Raw genomic sequence first — 22,182 nt, 5'->3', positions numbered from 1 at the left:
AATATTTCTAAGCACTTCCAAAATCTTGCTTCTAGCTCCCCTTTCCTCTAACCACACTCTGAAACAGACAGAGGAAGGCAGTAGGTAGAGGTGTGTACCTAAAAACTTACTCCACTTGCAGAAGTAAATGACTTAGTCCAGCATTCACATAAAATCTCAGTTTCTAATTTCCCTAGCAAATGCTATTAATACACTAAAAACCTGTCTCAACAGAAGAAGAAAGCTTTATCCTCATGGAAGGCATTTGGGATGATTGCTTGGAGCAAGGTGTTAGAATGGAAGGTGGGAGAAGAAAAAACACTGCTGCACTGTGACAGTGAAATTAGCCAGCAGGAATGGAAAAGGATAATGAATACTCACATCCACTGAATGTTGTTTTTGGATTTTTTCTTAATGAGATGGATGCCTTCCAGTACATTGGTGATATCGTAAATCCTCCTTTTTTGCACCTTGAGGACCTCTGCCGCTCTGTTCAAATCTAAGACCCCATCAGGAGATTGGCTCAGCAACTGAATGAACTTCTTTGTAAGAAGCCCAAGTGATGTATCATACCGAGTCTTTTCTGAAGGAGATTTTGGAGCTTGGAAAGAAAAAAAAAACAACAAAAAAACAACAAACCAAAAGCTCAGACAAATCAGGTTTTCTCATTTTGATTCTGAAAGCAGCATCCAGAAATGAAATTATACATATTACAGATATTCCTTTCATTTTTATTTTAAAAAAATCTCTTAAACCTTTGCATTAAGACACAACTTACCACCGGGTATTTATTTGTATTTCAAGATGTACCTTTCCAAAAGTCACAGGTACATGAGCAAATACATACATTTTTTAAAATGCAAATATTTCCGTTAGTCTGACAGATACATATTCTACTTAGGCTTTCACTATGTGAATTCCTAATAGTATTTTTAGTATCTATTTATCCTGGCAGCAATACCAAAAATTCCCCTATGACTCTCCTTCATCAGGCTGATAGCCAGCTTTCATCAGGGTTTGATTTTCCCCTCTTGTAAGATAAGTGTTTCACATGCAATTAAGCAGGACTTAGGTGTACTTCAGTGGGCGAACACAATGACAGATTCCATCAGCGCCAGACCCCACAGCTTACAGAAAACTCAAGTGAATTAGAGGAGATTGACATCATTCCTCATAACCAAACAATGCTCAAACTAGGCAAGAGCATCCACTTCTAAATTAGAAGTCAGCAAACGGCTCGATTCTTACTAGAAAACTCTGTTTTAATACATGAATGCAGCATCTATATACTTAATAGATGCGCTTTTAAGAGTTTAAATACTTAGAGCATAATGACTTCTAATTCTAAATGTGGGAGGCCTTTGTGTCAAGAGAAACGAGCCAGCCATTATTAGATGTCTGCTGGGCTGGTACATCTCATACCTTTCATTTTCTTTAAGTATTGCTCAGGATGGATCTTAGGCTGATCTAGTGGTCATCTTCATGTTGTCAAGGTTTAGGTCCCACATTTAATTGCAAAAGCCAGTCAAAACTGAAATACTATCTGAAAACGAACCTTTAGACTACCTATGACGGCTCTTCAATGAAAACCAAGTAATTGCCTATTTGCAAAGAGAACCAGCTATTGCCTATTTGCAAAGAGAACCAGCTATTGCCTATTTGCAAAGAGAACCAGCTAGCTGTATCTCTTGCTTTGGTAGATTTGGGGCTTGTCTGCACTGGGAGACAGAGATCTCTATCCCTTAGGTCACCTTGTGAATTCAGAGCAAGGTGGTTTCTTTTTTCCTTTGTTTTTCCTTTGGGGTTTGGAAAAGAGTAAGAGGCTCAGAGTCGTAAGGGCAATGGGCTACTTGACCCCCACCTAAAATGACATGTGCTCCTGGTCACACACGGGGAAGTTCTCTGTCTGGCCTCACCAACACTGCAGCAGCATCCTATGCTCCGAATGGTACTGAACTTCTCTGAGAATGCACTTGAATTTAAAAGGGACTTCATTTCACTTAATGAGGTTCAGTTTAATTAAAACAACTGTGGTTGTTTAACTTGTCCGCTTTAAGTTCGTACCATCAGCTCATTTCACATTTCTTATATGCCTCAATAGAAGCAAGCACCTAAGACTGGTGAGGAGGGACAAGCACCCCTTCACATCCCTTCCTCTTCCACTGCTACCACTACTGTCCCAGTTGTCCCCCTTCCCTGCCCGTCTCCCTCTGCAAGCCTCATTCCCCTAAACAAGATGGCAAGGCTAGACACCCCCCCCCAGCTGCTGTTGCAAGAAACCTACTGCCCAAGGCAACACAGATGTGCCAAAACTAATAATAGCAGCAACTAAGCAGCAGCAGTAATGATCTAGCCATTGCAGGGAGAGAAGGCAGCTCAGAGCCCACAGAAAGCATTTAGCGTGCAGCACCACCGAGGCACAGTGCAGCACCACGGAGGCACAGCCGCTGCTCTTTGCAAATCCCCGCCTGGGGGAAGAAGCCCTGCCAACGTGACTTTAGCAAGGAAGGAGGAGGCCGGTTTGATTAGCCTCGCCTAATAACTAACTGCATTCAATCCCATCATAGTACCTTCACTCCTCAGCATCTGCCTTTCCTGAGCATCCCCAACTTCACGGCCCCGGCTGAAGAGAAGGCCCTGGGCGAAGGCTGCAGGCAACCGGCAGGCAGCGGGGCAGACCTGGCAGCCAGGAGCCTCCGCAGCCCTGCACCAGCTGATGCTCGCTGCAGCCTTGCTGTCTGCTGCCCGGCTGGGTATGTTCATAGCATCACAGAAGCATTTCCGTTGGAAAAGACCCTTGAGATCACCAAGCCCAACCATTAACCCAGCTCTGCCAAGGCCACCACTAAACCCTGTCCCCAAGCGCCACATCAACGCATCTCTCAAATGCCCCCAGTGCCGGTGCCCCCTCCCCGGGCAGCCTGTGCCGGTGCCTGACCACCCTTCCAGGGCAGAAATGTCCCCTCACCCCCACCCTAACCCTGCCCTGGCGCAGCTCGAGGCCGTTCCCTCTGCTCCTGTCGCTCCTTCCCTGGGAGCAGAGACCGACCCCCTGCCCACAGCCCCCTGTCAGGCAGCTGTAGGGAGCCATCAGGGCCCCCCCGAGCCCCCTCCTCTCCAGGCTGCCTCCCCCCTCAGCCTGTGCCCCAGCCCCTTCCCCAGCCCCTGCCCGGCTCTGGACACGCTCCAGCCCCTCAGCGTCCCTCTGGCAGCGAGGGGCCCAGGGCTGAGCCCAGGGCTCCAGGGGCGGCCCCGACAGGGCCCGGCGCGGGGGGACGGGCACTGCCCCGGCCCTGCTGGCCGCGCCGTTTCAGACACCAGCCAGGGCGCCGCTGGCCCCCTTGGCCACCTGGGCACGCTGGGGGCTCTGACCAGCCGCTGGTGACCAGCCCCCCGTCCGTTTCCCGCCGGGCCCTTCCCAGCACCCTGCCCCCACCCACAGCTGCCAGGGGCTGATGTGACCCCCGGGCAGGGCCCAGCACTGAGCCCTGGGGACCCCGTACCACTGCCCTTGGCCCCTGGGCCCAGCCTGCCCAGCCCCTCGCAGAGCCCCCTGCCCCCAGCCCGCAGCTCACAGAGGGTGCGCTCGGTCCCCTCGCGCAGGCCATGGGTGAAGGTGCCAGGACATTAAACAGAGCTGGTTGTTGTGTTGCAGGCACGTCCAGGCAAGGACAGTAACACACACACCCTTCTGGCCGGGCAACACAGCCTGTTGTACTGGTTCACTCAGCTCATTAGTAAAATAAAACCCTCTGTGCCACCCAGCACGTCACAAGTCCCCTTACTTTTCGGACTGTCTGGGCTTCTTGTCGCAGCTCTTCCTTTCCCCTTTGGAGTCTTTAGTCCTTCAGCGAGATACTGGTGGCCACTTTCTCCTAGCTCCAGCCTTCGTTTTGCCTGTTAAAAAAAAAAAATATTTAAATTTATTGATTGTTAAGTATATTTCCTTTATCAAACACTATATTGGGGCTATAGGAAAGGCAGATAGCAGAGAACTTTCCACAGCAAGGTACAGGTTCATAGCCCATGTTCATCACAAGGGAATATGAAGATTTCTTGGAATCCTCAGGTGGATTTAAAGATGTCACTTTCAAAGGCTAGGTTGATGGGGGTTATTTGAAAATTCAGCATTTTTTTTTTAATTTGAAAAAATGAGCAACAGTTGTATGATCTACTTCAGTCTAGTCTGGACCTTCTTAAATACATATGAAAGATTTTACCCTCACTTGAGTTGAGAACATTTCAGTTAAGAAAAACAAAATGAATCCCTCAAGCACATACACGTATGCACCCACAAAACTACTTTTTTTTTAAAAAAAAAAAAACAAACACCTCCTTATATCCATATAAATTTGTGCACAGGTAGCATTAGTTATGTTTTCCCCTCACCATTTGAAAGGATGGCTTTGAGAGGACAAGTAACTTCCACTACTATAAACTTTCCATCAATGAAATAGGAGACTTGACATCATGAGCAGCACTGGACAACTGCTCTCCTCTGCTTCTCACCAATTTTTGTCCTCATTGAAAGTACAGCTACTATATTTATTCCACGTTAACTAGCACATTTGCGCTAAAGCTGCCTACATAAAAGCAAGGTGGAGCAAAAATCCTATTAGAAAGATGGTGCCTGAAAATCAGCTAGATGTTGCAACCAGCTCAAAGGCAGGCTGTGTATGTATACCTTGAATAATAATGAAGGACACCGTTCAACTATGCAACACGTAGACAAACTGCAACGAAAACCACCACTATTATGAATTTGTTCCTAGACAGAAACACAATCTACTATCTTTGGAAACAATTCTATACCCTGCCATGCTACTCGGGTTACTGAAATTAAATCTGGGGATACTTGTTATCCTAACAATAGAAAGAACATTATCTGGGAAGACACAGGAAAAAGAAGAAGTTTTACATCTAATGAAGTTTAACCAAAGAACTGTTTCCAAAGAATGTTGTTTATTCAATTATGTAGAATAATTCAGTGTACTTTATTTGCTTACTCTTTAGACATGCCCCAAAGGGTTGGATCTGCTCCTCAGTGAACCAAAACAAAATAATACATTCTGCTATAGAGCTGTAGACAGATATTTCTGTATCGTGGATTTAGCTTATGCATTTTACTTTGGGTCTTCGACCAACAGAAAGTGCTAAACAAATTACTTTATATGCATTAATGTATGGATACCTAACTAAAGTCTTTGTACTGGGCTCCATTTGCAAACATCAAACTTCTTAAAAGACGAATTAAAGCTCATGAAACTCATATAAGCCCACGATGTAACAGCATGCCCAGAGTGCTTAGGCCACTCTTCTCTGTGTTTTGTGTGAAGGGGCAAGGCTCTAATTCATCAGTGACGGCAAAGCTGAGCTAACTGCATCGTGCTAACCAACGCAAGCACCGCGCACAGCAAAGCTGAGCTAACTGCATCGTGCTAACCAATGCAGGCACCGCACCACCGGTGGCAGCTTCTATGGGCATGCGACACCTCTGCTCCTCTCCCTGAGACATTGGCTCTGTAATCCAAGGACACAGATTTTAAAAAGGTCAACTGTTAACAAAAGCATCCAGCTAATATGTTTAGCCAACATAATTGGATTAAATTAAGATTACAGCTATTCCACAGGGAGAAACACATTTCACACTTTTTTAAGTAAGTGGTTTTCCACCCTGAGAACTATAAGAGAAAAGGAAGGAGGGGTGAAAAGGGAACAATTCAGGGCGTGGGAAGACTAGGCCAAAGGGATACAATTAAAGATAAAAGAGAATCTCAAAACCAGGTGTGAGAAGGAGGGGAAATGCTAAAGACTTTAAATCCAGAGATTTGCAGTGGCTCTATCCATCAGAAGAGAAACTTTGGGGTTTGGACTACACATCAAAACTTCGTGTCTCAACTTGTTTGCAAGACACAAACAATGGTATTTTGCCCCTGCTTTTGTGGTTAAACACATACAACTTTCTCCTGTGAACTTCAAATAATCTGGTTTGGTGGCGAGAACATCCTTTGGCCACGCAGCAGCACGCCTGTGGGTCTGACAGCGCCGTCCCTGCGGGCAGTGCGGGACTGCCCACGGGTTTCTGCAAAAATACCAAATAACAGATGCAGCACCACGAGGCAGTTATTGTGCAGGGCACGAAGCATACAGAAAACCTCAGAGAGGGTTTTTATTGTATTTTATTTTAGAGGAGTTTAAAAGAGCTTGGTGAAGTTATTGAGAGGCAATTTTAGTAAACGCTGGGGAAGGTTGAATTTCTGGCCAGATGTTACATGTCACTCAGCAAGTACTCTCTTCCCGTTCCTGTTTTACAAGCTTCGTAACTGATAAGATGTGGGACTGAAATGGTATATTCTCTTAATTTCTTCTTCCGTGACTTACAGACCAAAGATTTTCCAGTGCCTTTTTCTTTGCACTACAGATCCTGGGTGAGTCAGATGGGATGGTTTCTCTCTCCCATCTCCAAAATTATTCACAGTGCTTTCTGATCTCAGAGTTCTCGTCAGAAATCTGAACACAATCGGCAGAACCAGTAACCCTTTTAAAATAAAACTTCTTACTTTGCATAACTTATTTCCACTACAACACTACATTTGTTATTTGCACTGCCTGTACAAATCAGTGTATTTTATTTTTCTTCGTTTGCATCAATCATAGCATGCAGAATCTCTGACACAGTGCGTGGGACCTGGTAAGAAGCAGCAAGCCTAAGGACACTGGTGCAAAGCATCCCAACGATAGGGAATGATAGGAAGCATATAGACTAAGAACATCTCAGCGACATTAAATTGAGCGCAATAAATGGAAGTCAGATTCCTCAGGGGGATTGTGAAAGGATCGCAAAACACATGGGGCAGTGACACAGGTAAAGCCACAAATTGATGCATCCAGCAAGAAACATGAAAGTAACAGGAAAGGATCCTACTGAGCTGAACCACCTACCTAGCCACTTAGTGGAGACATGAAAAATGTGGGAACACCTGTTTTGCCTCAATTTTCTCTTCCAGTACTATGAGCAATTCCCAATATAGACAGAACTACGGATTCACTCTTCAGTGCAGGCCACTAAAAACAGGTGGCACCTTGACTCCTATGTAGTAATGCCTTTTTAGCTTCCATCTCCTTTTTTAAAACAAAAAAACAACAAAACAAAACCAAAACAACAAAACAAACTGCTACCACAATTAACATCAGAGGCAAAGCCACAAGAACATCTTTATGAGAACACTTCTCTCTATAGGAAAAGAGTTTAAAAATTCCTAGGGTAAGCTGTTTTTTCAAGTAGGCAGGATCTGATGCAATTCACTTTACAATACTCAGTCTCAGGGATTAACTTTTAAGAAGAGGTTGGAGGCAGGTACCCAACACTAGGAAAAAACCCCACAAATTTGTTTTTTCATGAATTGAAAAAAGGGGTGAAAAAGGTGGAAACAGGAAATTACAGCCCATTCCCCTTAATGGGCTGTTTTGCGCTCACAGCTAACTGGGTCTAACAGGTTGCTGCCACCACATCTTCTCCTGCATCCTCCCTCCATCCCTGCATGGTCCCCGTATGCTGGTGTGGGCAGTGCTTGACTGATGGGTCCCCATCAGACCCCACGGGAAGCTGGCTCAAGGGGTCACAACCAGCAGAAACTGGTTCTCCTCCAAAACAGGAGGGAGTTCTGCCACGTTATCCCTTGTGGGTGACTTGTCTGTGCTGGGAGCTGCTGGGCAGGAGCAGTGGGACACCCCCCATGCCCCTCGGGGCATCAGCTTGGCATCGGAGCAGCTTGGCTTTCGTGTCACACAGCTATCAACTTCAGTTCTTAGGGAAAGAAACCAGCACTGATTAAGAAGAAAACACAAAAGTCAGAGAGTCACTTTGTAAGAGCATAACAGACAGTGCAGCGCTAAGCGTTAGTAACAGCCAGCATGGAGTTTTATCGAGATAGCAGAGAGGGAAGTGCCATGGCAGGAGACTGCCAACATCAGGTTTTGAGGACTGCACCATGTCAAACCAAAGTCTCGCTTTCTACAAGGCTTATATTTCTAGGTTTGAGGCAAGATGCAGTAAAACCTCCTCTAATTCTTTCCAACGATAAAACCATGGAGCACAGCTTTTCCAAACTATGCACATTGAAATTTTTCCTGCTAGAAGCCTCTCTCAGCTGTATTACTGGATGCAAGACAGTTGCACTCTTTGCAAGAGACAGACCTAAGAAAAATTATGTTACCTGTGCTACTTTCTGAAAACCCTTTGAAATATTCCTGCACGTGTTAGGCTTTAGCAGGCATGTAAAAATTTGACAGAAGGATGATCCAAGTTGGGCATATTCTGTTAACTCACAATCCTAAATTGAAAAAGTGCAGTCAGTACATTTTCATTATAAACATTAAGAGCCAAATTCCATTTCAAACTGCAAGTGCCACAGCTCTCGGGCCCGCCAGGCTATGCACATGCCATCTCTTGGGAGGTCCTGTCCAGGATGAGACACATCTAAGTCCCCTGCTCCCCTAGCAGGCATCCAGGGTATAGGAGAGCCTCATCACTCCGATTTAAATACAAAGGGACAAAAGCTGAACTCAGATGCTGAGATGGGGACGGAAGATAAAATAACTTATTAAAAGGAAAAAAATAATCAAACAAAAAAAACAATGAGATGAGGAGCTGGAAAGAAACTCTCGTTTAGGGTTGACTGGGCAGGAAAAATAGGAAGACTGGAAATGACCAAGCACAGCAAGGAAGAAATTGTGTGTGTATTAAGTGATAGCTGACAGCGAACTAAGCAGCAAGCCAAAGAAATGCACCGCAGTGCTCAGCTGTGTCAATGTCTCAGAGCAAGGACTAAGTTGGGCAAGTTAAGCAAGGGCAGATAACTAAGCCCGGCGTAGTCTCTAGAAGATATTACAATTGCAAGAGGCAGATAAAATGGCAGCTTTTCTGTATGCCACCACAGTGCTGATATTACCGGGGAGGGGATGCAAGCCTGCCCAGGGAGCACAGATAAACATTGACTGCAGTGAGGGAGCCGCAGCACAGGCACTTTACCAGTCCCCACGCACTTTCCACAGACCGTCTTCCACGTTTTCCAAATTAAGCAGTCACTGAAAAATGCAATTTAAAAGCCAAGGTTCTGAGGCATGAACTCTAGAAAGCTGTTCCAGAGGTCAGGAGCTGCAGAGAAGAAAGCAAACATCTTACATGAAAAGATAAATTAAGCTGGAGCTTGATGAGGAAGGAGTACGAGACAAGAAGCAAAGGGAAGAAGGCACCTTGGGGTGAACACACGGAAATATTCATATGTTAAGGCAATTTCTCCACTGAACAAGGTGATACAGGCTGTGCATGTTGAACATGCTCAAATGAACAGACTGGTATGTGGAGAGCCCCGAGTGCCTGCCCGAGGGCTGCACCCAGCTGAGGGCACAGCAAACACTCCGGCCAGCACCAGAGAGATGGAAAAATGGGGAGAGGTGCAGTGACGGAAGTGGAGGAGCCCTCTGCGAGGGAGGGCTGAGCTTTGCTGGTCCACGCGCAAGCGAGAACGCACCCGAGGTCACCAAAAAGATGCAAGAGGATGACCAGAGCTCCCGGCCTCGGCCCCCTGGTGACAGCTCCTCCTTTCATTCCTATTTCTGCTGAGCAACGAGGAGATCCATTTGCAGTTCAAACTCCTGGGAGGGAGAGGGATTTCACTCTTCCATGAATTATTTACCCCAGTGTTCTCTACACACAGGTACCAATAATTTGTACCATACTATGCTTGGTGTTGGTAATGAACTGACAGTATAAAACCATTTAAAAAGGGTATTTAAGAATAGGAAGACAAAGCAATAGCCGGGAATTAAACTACTTGCATGTAAAAGATAACAAACTATGTCCTTAAAAGGGGAGTTCTAAAAGTCCTCTCAACTCTTCCCAAAAATATTACTCACTTCTCTGTCAAAAGCATGCATTCCCACACCGCCTTACACAGGGGAACAAGACCGGGAATGGCGCTTCCATGAAAGCATGCCCTCAAAATGAAGCTTTACACATAGCCCATTCATTAGACTGAGGTAAAAGCATCTAAGATGATACACAAAAATAGTGCCTTGAAAATGGAATACATTGTAAAACCAGCACAAGGAAGAACAGGAGTCTGAAGTGTTGCTACTTATTAATCAGGATTATTAGTTGAGTGACAAGCAGCTAGTATTTGAAGTAACATTTAAAAAAGCATTTTAAAGCAAATGAAAACACAGCTTGCAGAAATCATCCTGATCAACCTACTCCAACACAAAAGCCTCACATTTTCTTCTCAGAAGATGGCAAATGTATCAAAAAGAGGACAAAAAAGTCCTTTCCACGATATCAATTTGTGTTTCCTAAACTATAATTCTTTTTTTTTTCATCTTATAACAGTTTTGACTGAGGCAAATCCTTCTCCAGCTCCTATACTGGAACTGTTCATTCAGCTACAGTCAAACTGTTTGGTTTTAATATAGATGAATATTAAAAGAAAATGGCCTTTCAGTGTCTTAATTGGGTTTATAATTCAATGAGAGGCATCTGACAATTACCAAATTAAACTACATTCTGATCACCTGGAGCCCCTCTTCATTAGGCATTTGACCCTGACAGCTGAGGGCTGATAGCGTTACTCTGGTGATGTTTCTTCCAAGGCCTAATTAAACCATCCTATTTCCACCCATTTTCTATTTTCACAGCTCCCTCAGAAGTATCAGGAGCATTGAGGAGGCCACAAACTGTCAGCGCTTCAATATCAAACCGCAGGGCTTACATTTAGATCAAAAAAGTTAAGATGTGGGTGGCCAAGTTTCAGTGCTGGATCCCTCTTGGAAGGCAGGACCCAAGCCAGAGGGACCTAGCACTGCCTGTCCCGTCTCCGGTTGAAGATGCAGAGAGCAGCAAGGCGAGCACCCTGGGTGCCTCCAGCCATTGCCGCAGAACGACACACGATGCCACTTTTAACGTCCCCTGAAAGGGCCAGGTTTGCTTTCAGCCATGCCCAATGCTCGGGGTGCGGCGAGCTGGCGTTAGCAGCACTGTGCATCAATGCCCTGCCTGAACAGAACATTTTTCAACTTCATTTAGACAAAACACAATAAACCAAACCCAGAAAGCAGCCAAACACAGCAATGAAAACTGGTGGTTTCTTCCTAGCCCTACAGCGGGTTATTTTTCCCCAAAAGAGGGTTATCATCTGAAGGTGCTAACTGCCTGTGTTTTTTTCATCCTGGTATCTCGTGGAGAGCTGACCTGCCAGAAAGTCAGAGCATCTCCCCATCACCACCGCTAAGGCACTCAGACACTGCCTTACAGACAACCCATCTGATGATATTCCATTTTCTGCTCATCAGTCTGCTTGTGGGATCAGCGTCAGGCTTGCGCTTAGCACAGCGGCCACTGCCAAAACGTGCAGCTTATCTGAATTCTCCTACACGGGTGCAGTCTTCATATTTTCTTTGCACTAGAAGGGGAAGGACATTACAACGGTTGTGCAAGAAATAAACCAAAGCATAAACCACGTTTCAGGCCTCAAACCAACAGAATTACACCTAGGCTGCATAGGAAATGAATCATCTGAGATGTTTCTACTGCAATTTTTTCCACCAAATACGAAACAATTGCTTCTTACTGGAAGCAATAGCTTTGTGCTGTACTACAGCTTGAAAGCTCCCGTTACCACTTCATGTTGAAATACGAAAAGTTATTTTCAGGAAACTGCACCCAGTTTTCATCTCAACTGCTAAACTGCCCCAAGGTGAGGAGCAGACACGGCTCTAAGCAGCCCTGAGAACAGCTCCAGCAACACCTACGCCCTCATCCCAGCGGCTGCTGGGGCTGCGCTGCTCCTGCCCACACGGCGTGGAAGCTCTGGGAATAAAAATTCCAGAAAACAGACGGACAGCCAGGCAAGACTCACTGCCAGAAGCACAGACAGACCAGCCAGCGTCTGGGGTGGCAGTGGGGGGAATCCTGACTGCAGGGGGTTTGGGGTGACTGGGTGCAGCACAACAGTTTCCCTGCAGTTCCCTGGGGAATCGTGCAAGACCATGGTAGGAAGACTAGCCATGCGACCCGCAGGCTTTAATGCCAGCCTGGTCCTACACACTGATGTCAACGCCACTGGCCATTCTCACACCGCTGCAGCAAGACCATTGCCCCCACAGCAAAGCCCAAGGGTTTGCAGCTGCAGCTCGTGTCAGTAATTTCTCACCACACACATCCTTTCAAGAAAACAAGACCATCATAAACCTGGCCTAATGCTGAACTTCCCAACTAACAGTGAGCAGCTGGGGAGGGGGGGCCAGCAGGACGTGACAACCAACCAGCCACGTAAGAGGCTTCTCGGTGTCACTTCTTTGTATTGTGTCTATATGAACAACCACACCGCAGGGCCACCACCTCCAGCTGAACCCCCGGGATCGAAGTCAGCCAAACATGAAAGCAATAGTTCAAATCCTGTTTGGGCACCACTTCCCCATATGCCCGCAAGCGCTTCAGCCCTTCCAGAGACTTCCAGCTTCCCAAAGAGTGAGGCTAAAACCGAACAGGACCCATGGACAGAAATCTTTCATATAATTTTAAGGTTTGTCCCAAAGAAAAGAAAAAAAACCATCGCAAAGCAGTCAGTCTCAAAATACATCCTCAAGATTATTTTGCCTTTTGAATTTCAGGCCTATTTTTAAAAGTACTCTTTTTTTGTAAAGTCATTAACTTCAAATAAGACTGTGATTGGATTAGTTCCACTGAGTCGCTTCCACTCTATATGTAGAAATCAGCACAGCTACTCAAAAAAAAAAAGAAAAAAGCAAACAACTTCCAAACACTGCCAGTTGTCTGCCAAATTGTCTGCTAAACAAACAAGCCCTGGGAGGAGGGAGGAAAGATATTAAGGGAGCTGGAGAATAGGACGGGGTGAACTTCCTTTGAGGAAATTCCAGTAAACGCCACAAAGTATCAGATACACAGGTTAAAAACCAAAATAGCAGTACACTGGGCATGCACGCCGAGGTAGGAATCGGGAGGAGAGTCCCACCTTACAGAACATATAGAATGCCATCATAAAACTCTCTAGGAAGATGTAATTAATCAGACTTGATATGAACAAAGTGAAAAGGGAGGAGGAAGAGCGCTGGCAAAACCATGCCAGGGCTATGTCAGCGGAGGTGCACTGCAGCGATGCAAGATTGGGCTTGCAGCACAAAGTTTGCTCACTAAATTGCCAGCCTAAGCCACAGCATCCTGAGCTTTGTTTTCCTTGGGCACCTAGAAGAAAGGACAGCATGTGTGGAATTACACTAATGAAGTTCCTGGAGCGCAAGTTTTCTTCTCTGTGCAGGTCTACAGTTTGAGATTTCCCATGCTGGCACCCCGAACCTTCCTGCATTTGCTGCAAAATACCAGTACAGAGTTATACCTCATATATACAGTCCTTTGGCACTGTACATGCATGTCTGTGTGTGTATATATACACATATATGTACAAGTGTGTCTGTGTGATATATATATATTTATATGTATATAACTACACTGTGCCAAGGGACTGCATGGCTTTACTGACAGATAATTCATAATGAACCAACTAACTTGTTCATTCTTCCAAAAATTAATGACAAAGAGGATCCATATGCAAATGCTTCAGAAACTACAGCAAAGAGCTACAAACTAGAAGGCAGCAAGTTTTAAATACCTGGACCCACATGGGCATTAGTGTTGGGCATTCATGCCCCCAAAGGAGGAGAATCGTTTCTTAAAAAAAGTCGACACCAATCTTAACTCCATATTTTTAATTCACTGCCTGAGGCACGATGGTTCTTACATCTAACTACTGGTTCAATTAACGTAATTAGTTAAGGGAAGTCAGATCTGAAGTAGTAAAACATTTGATTTTAAAATATTTCCTTCACCTAGTTCCATACAAGTATAAAAACGTACAGCTGGATTCCCTGAGAGTAATAAATGTACTTTGGATCCATTAAAGGTGATAAAAATATTACATAGACGTCCAAAGGACATTGTAAGTGGAAACCATTGCATCGCATCTGGGTCTGGTTGTCTCCCAAAAGTTTTTTTGCCGAGTCTCACTGAGTCAGACCACACAGGGTCCCAAGCGTTTACTGTAATACAGGCCAGGTCTGTACGTTACGTAAACTGCGCGGGTTTTAGTTCAGTTTAAGGAAGTCCCAACAGTGTCCAAACAGATTAACCCAGAAGTCACTTCTGCACCTAGGAGTAACTATCACGCTGACTTCACATGAAGAGATCGATTTATCGTTCACAAGCTAATTAGGTATGTTTTTAAAAGGAAAGTACTAGTACCATTAAAGAAAGAAAAAAAAAATCCTCAAGTAACCTTGAAGTTAACACAATAACCTCCTCCACGTACCAAACCACAGAGTAACAAAAATAAATAACAAGTGCCCAAGAAACAGGAAACACGGGTAACATATCCAAAAGCAACTATCCCTAGAAACAGCCAGAAGCGAGGCACCAAGTCAGCAGAAAGTCACAGAAATAGATAAAAGCACATAAGAAGAGACCGAGGGAGGGACCGGCAGATGGCAGGGAGCCAGAGACCCCAGCGGTGGCTGACAGCCCCCTTCATCCTTGACCAGGAGCTGGTACTGCCATCAGGAGGCTTCTTCACAGCACATTCACTACAAACTGAGCTGGATTTTCACCTGGCTGGGCTGCTGAACTCTGGGAACTGGCGATTTCTTCCCTCCCCACGCCAAGGCAGGCGGCTGTCGCATTCACGCCTGTTGCGCTGCTCAGCTCGGCAGCGGGCAGCTCAGGTGGCAGCACAAAGGGAGCTGAACTCTTAATATTTTAAATTCTGCATAATGTCACAAAGAACAACTCATCCGCCCAGCTCTCGCTGCGCCACACACCCTGCCTCAGCGGTGCTTTATCACTCCATCAGCCACACCAAGGAGCAGAACAACCTGGGAGCGCTGGCTAAATGAAGATAAATTTGTTCAAACAGCAAGTTTTACTTCATCCCCGTGACAGAGAGGGAATAAAAACAAGACAAGATGACAACAGTTGGTAAGAAAAGTGAACGAGTGTTGGTAGAGTAAATGATTTTCTTTTTCACATCTGGATAAATTCTGTCATGCCACAGATGGGACAATCTAAGAAGCTGATGCGATAGCCTCATTTACAGGACAACATCCAAAACAGATGTGTCATCACAGGGAAAAAATTTCTAGGGGAAAAGAAGTTAATGTTGCTGCCCTTTCTCAGATTATGAAGTGTATTTTGAAAAATTTTTGGCTCTGGTGAACCAGAACATCTCAGGTCATAGAGTCAAGCAAGGACCTGGCTCTACACCAAAACTGACCCACACCTGACAATCTATCCATTCCGCTTTGCCTTCCTATGCATTCCCTAAACTAAATACCTTGAGATGTCTTCTCCAGAAAAATGAGTACTACCTTTAAGACTCAAATTTGAAGATGAAATTAATTCATGGTTTCCTCTAACCCATCCCTTGATCTTGAACCCTGACTTTCTAACATGACCTCCTATGTAGCGCAGACCACTAGATTTCCCCTAGTTGCTATGCCGTTAACAATAAGCTGTTGGGTGGCCAAAGAGAGGAAGAATTTGCCATGCGATTTTAGAATCTGCATTGTGAGAAAGTTTAACGAGCAAGCACCTGTCAGGAAAGACCACAAACACCGTTGCTCCCACCAAAAAGCAGGCACATGGACCCACTGACCTCAAGGCTGTCCAGAACGGAAATTACAGAATGTAACTCTGCAGAGAAATCAGAAAGCAAGACATTCACTCTGTGAAAACTTGAAGCTATCAACTCATAACTATTTCCCCTCACTTGAAAAAAAAAAAAAAAAAAAGTCTAATTTCCACTTTGAGTTTGTATTGTTTGGCTCGCAGTATTAAGTTCTCGCTGTGCTGAAGTTCAACAATTTAAGAAGTCCTTTAACACTAGAATCATCTCACAGAGTGGCTCAGGTGGGAAAGGACCTCTGGAGATCATCTGGTCCACACTCCACTGCTCCAAGTGGGAGCACCTAGAGCAGGATGCCCAGGGCTGTGGCCAGCTGGGTTTTAAGTATCTCCAGTGAAGGCGACTCCACAATGTAAGAGACCTGTTCCAGGGTTTGATCATCATCACTGTAAAATCTTATGTTTAAACGGAATTTAAATTGCATTTCAGTTTGTGTCCATTGCCTTTTGTCCTGTCACTCACCACCACTGAGGAGAGCCCGGCTCCATCTTCCTCACTCCCTCCCATCACGTGTTTACACATTTTCTCTCCTCCAGGCTCAACAGTCCCAGCTTGCTCAGCCTCTCCTCACATACCAGATAGATGCTCTGAGACCTTAACCACCTTCACGGCCCTTTGCTGGACCTGCTCCAGTATGTCCACGCGTCTTTTATACTGGGGAGCCCCACACTGGACCCAGCACATCAGATGTGCCGCACCCGGGCTGAGCAGAGGGGAAGGATCCCCTCCCTCACCCTGCTGGTAATGCCATGCCTAAGGCAGCCCGGGAGGTCATTGCTGGCCACCAGGACCCCCAAGGCTGTTTTCTGCAGAGCTGCTTTCCAGCAGGTTGGCCCCAGCCCATTGTGGTGCCCGGCGTTATCCCTCCCCACAGGCAGGACTTCGCACTTCCCTTTGCTGAGCTGCACAAGGCTCCCATCAGCCCGTTTCCCCAGTCTGTCGAGGTCCCTCTGGACGGCAGCGCAGCCACCAGCTGTATCAACCACTCCTCCAAATTCTGTATCTTGTATATTATCGGTCAAGTCATCCCTTAGTATTAATTTCATAAGCAAAATATTGCTAACGTTGGACTGCAGGGCATCTCCTTCAGACCTCAAATAACTTTTGCTGCCCTATTTAACATCATCTTCTATTTCCAACATTTTCCCCTTAGAAGTACTAGCGCCAAATCATGTATGTTAAGCATCAGCCGCACCAACACTATTCACTGAGGCAAAAGCATCCCCTCTCCTACTCCTTTTGTTGCCCACGCCAGGACGCAAGCCCCAGTGCCATTGCTCCTTGGAATCGTGCTGGAAGCTGGCGTGCAGTTGCTTGTCCACTACAGACTTCTCAGAAGTGCTGCTTTCCAGGATACAGGCCCTCTTTCATAAGGCATAGCTTGCATTCCCTGCCCCTGGCATACAGCTTTGCCTTGGGCTGTGTTAAAGACACAGTGTGTTTGAATGTGCCTACAGAGCAAGTTGCGAGAGCTCCGTTATCGTTCACTATTCTGCTAGCAAATACTATCAGTAACAGGTTTTTTTGTTTACTTCTGGGACAATGGTGAAAGCACTCCATAGTATTGAGATCAGTGCAAATACTCACTGCAATCCATCAAAAGGCCCCTTTTCTTGTCACTTTGCCAATTTTTAATCCAATGCCATGCCAACAGTTACTTTTTTTTTTTTAAATCAAAATGCTTTACAAAATTGAACATCTTTATCAGCTTCACTCACATGTCAGGCAGCTACATCTTTTGTTATCTTTTACTTTTGGTTAGTGTGGAGGAAAGGCAGGAAAAGAAGGGTGAAGGTGGGAAAAGCTGGCTGCTGGATACCACTGGGAAGTGTTTTAGGAACCACCACAGGCGTTTTTTGCAGTGCTGTATACAGAGTAACGCCATCCTTATCACTGCACGCTACTTACACCCTACAGAAAGGGTTATTTTAAGATTGTTGGGCATCCCAAGTTTTATGAAAGTTTTATGGATGCTAGAATGAGACTGGAAGAGTGGAACATTGTAAAAGCACAAAGGTAAGAGACGACACCTAGGAAGAAAGCAGAAACTCAGGTGTCTATTAACAAGCTTTAATTTCTATTCATTGTAGCCTAAAGTTCAGAGAAAGCCCCTTTGGCTTCCAGCACCGCTGCCTTCCCCCTCCTTCCCCTTCTGCTCCCTGCCTTGCTGTATAACCCTGCAGTTGTTAGAACTATCCCGTAGGCAATGGACAGCTAAATGGGATTTTCCAAAAGCCTAGAGAAGTCTTCCAGTGGAACGTAGCACTAAAATATCACCTATTAAAGGCTGCACTAAAAATTCCTTTCTTTAAATAGATTTCTCTCTTCAAAAGTATCTACCCAACTCAGGCTTACGGGTTCTTCCACAAATGTACCTTAATCTGTTCAGAAAATAAATGACCATACAATTTAGTTGTACCTCCTTCACAAAACCTGTAACTTTCTCTTGTGATCAGTACACCTTGATCCTTTTCATTTTCAGAGGCAGTCCTACTTATGAGTCATCTTTCCCTCCTCTCTCACACACATACACACACTTTTCCGTTTCTCCTTTTCATCCTTTTCCTCTTGTTTTAGTAAAAGCCATAGGTAGGGCAAACCAAAATAGCAAGTTTCACAACTGGACATGAGACATCCTTAAATTTAGATTAAATGAGCCCTTCCAAAGTACACGGGCTCTTTCCATCCAGACAGATTTATAAAAGCTACATATAATTATGGAAAGGAATAGGATCAAAAATAGCTGTACGATGGCTTTTCTCAACAGTGTATGGATAGGAAGGAGGACAGCCTGGTTCTCTTAGCAGTAGGAAGAAGGGTAAAACAACTCAGGGCAGCCCTGGGAAGCCCCCACCATTACTAAAAAGCCTAGTGTGGTAGACCCTCAAAAAATAAAAAAATCCTAATTTTCCACACTAATTGTTTTCCCAACCCTAATTCCAAAGTGTATCAAACTGAAGCCAAGATCACCCAAGAAAACTCGACTACATTTCACTGTCTCAGACTGCGAGTCCTTATCCAAGGTAAGGCATAAGCACTTTAGAGAGCACCTTGGAAGAAACCTGCTGCACCAGTCATTGATTTGTCTTAGAAGCATAAAACTAAAAAAAAAAAAAAAAAGAAAAAAAAAATCTTTTGTATTGCCTTGACATCCACAACTGCTAACCTGTCAACAGGCGCCTGTTGATGACAGCAGCGAGAGCCTTCTTTCTCCCGGCCTCCCCCCACGCTTTGCACTGGCAGGGAGCCCTCACGCTCTCCGCGTTAACTTGGAACGAGTTTCTGCAGCGTGGCTCTGCGCTTTCCACAGCAAACTTGGAAATTTCATGTCCGCTTCAGGTAAATACATTTTATTAAATTAAATATAAGAAAGTAAATATGGCAGGGTTACAGCGTTCCTTGTGCAAAACACTGAATTCCAAAATAAATAGGAATGGTACATAGCTTTCACATTCTACTATTCTGCAAATGTTTCAATGCACAATGGTGCTAAAGAAAGTATCAGGAGAAAGACAGAAATTTTGGCAGGTTCTGTGGGGAGAGCTGAGGCTTCTGGCAGTAGGCAGTGCGTGGAAGGATTGTGAGATAAACACATCCAAAGTTTTTTGCTTAAGTCATCAATATTGAAATAATTACGTTCAAAAGTAAGCAACACATTCAAAGTGATCTCTTATTTTGTGGCCTGATTCTGTCTCCAGTTAGTACTGCACTAGTTGAGTTTGTATGGGGAGGTTTCCGTACACCCACAACGATACACCTCCTTTCAAGCTGGAGCCGAAATTCGGCAGTGTATTTTGGTCACAAGGGCAAAATTCTGCTGTGGCACAGCCTGAGCAGGTCCCTGGATGCTCTCACCACCACGCTGGCTGGCTTCGTCTCTCCGCTTGAAGGGCAGAAAGAAGACCTTGCAATGCGTGCAGTCATGAAACTCAACCTTCCTTGATGAACTTTGCCTATGACTAGAGCTCGTTACCACTCCTCTGGCCAGAAGCTCTAGGAACTTTCTGACGTTCACAACCCATGCAAGATAAGCCTCGCAGCTGTGGCTGCAGCTATTGGCCATAAAAGCCATCCCAACTGATACCTTCTGGGATGCTGTGACCTCTCGTGCAAGAGCCATTCCAACTGACGCCTTCAGGAATACTGTGACCTCTTGTGCAAGACCACAACACCTTTACTTTCATTTGTTAAAAATCAGTCATTTTAAAGCCCAGCTCAGAGCAACCGTACCTGTCAAAGCAGCACAGATGGTCTTTCCTCAGGGGCTGTTTCCTGATAGCGATGATTTCAGAAAAGGCCTCCAGTATTTTACAAGCTCACTACACACGTAACTTCTAGGCACAAATTACATTTATATCTTCACCTACTTCAATGCCAGCTGTCAGGCTGTAATTAAATTACACGTAGCCTGGGAGCCCTGGTCAGGGACTGGGAGGCGAGTGTCAGGAGGCACAGTGCAAACAGTGCTGAGAATGCGGATTCTCAGTTTAAGCACCTGTGGATTTCCTCTGTGAATTGAGGAGGTTTTCAGCCACAGGTTTTCAGTTTACTCCTCCACATGCTCACAAAAGCCCTAAGCTGCTCCCAGGAGACCCCCATTCCCAGAGATGGGGAGCACACGAGAGTTCCTTCCAGCCTCAGGCACTGCCAGCACAGCACCGGCAGCTGCACACGTTTGGTAACCAAAGCGGTAAGTAGCGGCACAAAAGCTGCCTATTCCTTCACAGAGCCATCTATCAGGTCTTCAGCATGCACAGCTATCCGCTTCTAGGAGATGATAGGGTTGTGCAGGCAGCAAGGCTGCCACACAGAGCAAAGCATTCTCCATGTGGGGAGCACATACGTGCCAGCGTCGGCAGCCCAGGGTCCCCAGCACACAGCCAGCCAGGCCAGGGAGATCGCTGGGCTGAAAACTCATCACTTGCCCAGCGCCTGCCTTCAGCCAGAGCAGGTCCCCAGTGTGTCCAAGCACCAGTGCTGATGCAGGGAGGCACACGGCATGATCGTGGCAGCACCGACTTGGATCACCGTGAACTGCCTGCGACAACACATCCCCAAAGTGTCCCCCAGGACAATCCCAGGAACCCCCTCCGTCACGGGAAGCACTCCTAGTAGCACAGACCAGACCCCCAACCCACCTTTTCCTTCCCACCCCAGCAGGCAATTAAGGTTACCCTGACTATGAGAGGGTTACATTTCATTTCTGAAGAACATGCAGATAGGAAGCAGGAGGATACTTTCATTTCCAAGGCAAACAGCCATTCCCACATGGCTGGACCAAAAGGATTCAACACATTGGTCTGGGACGCAATGGCAAGGAGCAATGGGCAGAACTCTGACCCCCACTCACCTCCTGCAGATCCCCACCTCAAACAGGCTGCTTTCCGTTTCAGTCCCTACGTGAAGCTAGTGACCACCTGAAGGGTCTTGACATGGAATTTAATCTTCTTCTATATGTTACTGTCTTCAGCAATAGTGAATAGTTTACCAAGCAACACAACAGGTTTAATATTAGCCTGTGACGATCGAATTTAGCATGCTGAAAAGCAACTCCTGTTTTATCTACCCTGAAGTGTAACCAGGAAGAAACTGAACTATCAGTCAGTAATGTTATCACTCTCTTCTCACAGCTGGAGCTGCATCCATCAGCGGCACTGCAGAAAACCAGGAGAACAAAGCTAATCAAATACCACCACCTTTCTTCCTCTCCATTATTGCCTCTCCTAAGACTGACCACATTTGTGGTTAAATGCAGGGAGTCAAACTTCCTATAAGCAGTGTTGTTACGGTTCCAGATTTCCACTGTGGTTCAGCCGTATCACTGATCTGGAAAGGCACATGGCATATGCTCAAACCACCGCCTGCGCTACTGAAGGTGAAAAGATTCCATATCACAACTGGAGAAGGGTCTCACCTTGCTGGCCTGCCTTCTTAAAGATCTTAATACCGAACTTAAAGAAAAATAAATTTAAAAAACCTACCAAAACACATTCTTGAAATCGGTAGCCTGAATAAAAATGTTTAGTGGAGAGACTGATGCCATCTCCCCGTGCCAGGGGAGGTGCAAGAAGCAGAAGCCCAGCTCCCGATGCCCAGCGCACACCTCGTTCCACTGCTCCCAATGACTCCCATGCAGCCCTCGCAAGCCCCGCCGCTGTCTACGTGTATGTCCTGTCTTTCTGTGCCTTCATCAGTTCTTTTGCCATCTGAAGCTCACATCACCGAGACCAACTGCCGAGCCTCACCGCAGCCAAGATGCTGGAGGCACCTGGTTGAGCTGGCGGCAGGACAAGCAGCTTGGTCGCTCAGAAAGCAAGTCTGAAGGCACAACCTCCAAACTCATGACAACCTCCAAACTCCAAGCATTTGCTGGTAAGTGTAGCTCCTCACAACAAGAAAAGCTCCTAAGTTTGCCTTTAGAAAAGGATCAGCTCATTGCAAAATGGACAAAGTGAAG

General features: G+C 45.7%; 1 protein-coding gene across 5 annotated transcripts in view; it reads right to left on the bottom strand.

The window, feature by feature from the left end:
- E2F3 (E2F transcription factor 3) overlaps positions 1–22,182 on the bottom strand; it is a 51,446-nt gene that overhangs the window by 9,073 nt on the left and 20,191 nt on the right. For 4 of the 5 annotated variants that reach the window (XM_080381406.1, XM_080381405.1, XM_080381404.1 and 1 more), the window contains 2 exons: positions 3,765–3,876; positions 361–580 (listed from right to left, as the gene is read on the bottom strand). In XM_080381406.1, the coding sequence (XP_080237532.1) occupies positions 361–580; positions 3,765–3,876 (332 nt within the window). Of the gene's footprint in view, positions 1–360; positions 581–3,764; positions 3,877–14,652; positions 21,041–22,182 lie in introns of those variants that run through there. The other variant, XM_080381407.1, reaches the window with a different exon arrangement.

Source organism: Falco punctatus (assembly GCF_963210335.1).
Source record: "Falco punctatus genome assembly, chromosome: 3".
In the NCBI taxonomy this organism is placed as follows: domain Eukaryota; kingdom Metazoa; phylum Chordata; class Aves; order Falconiformes; family Falconidae; genus Falco; species Falco punctatus.
The sequence above is the reverse complement of the archived record's forward strand: the minus strand, read 5'-3'. Positions and strand labels throughout refer to the sequence as shown.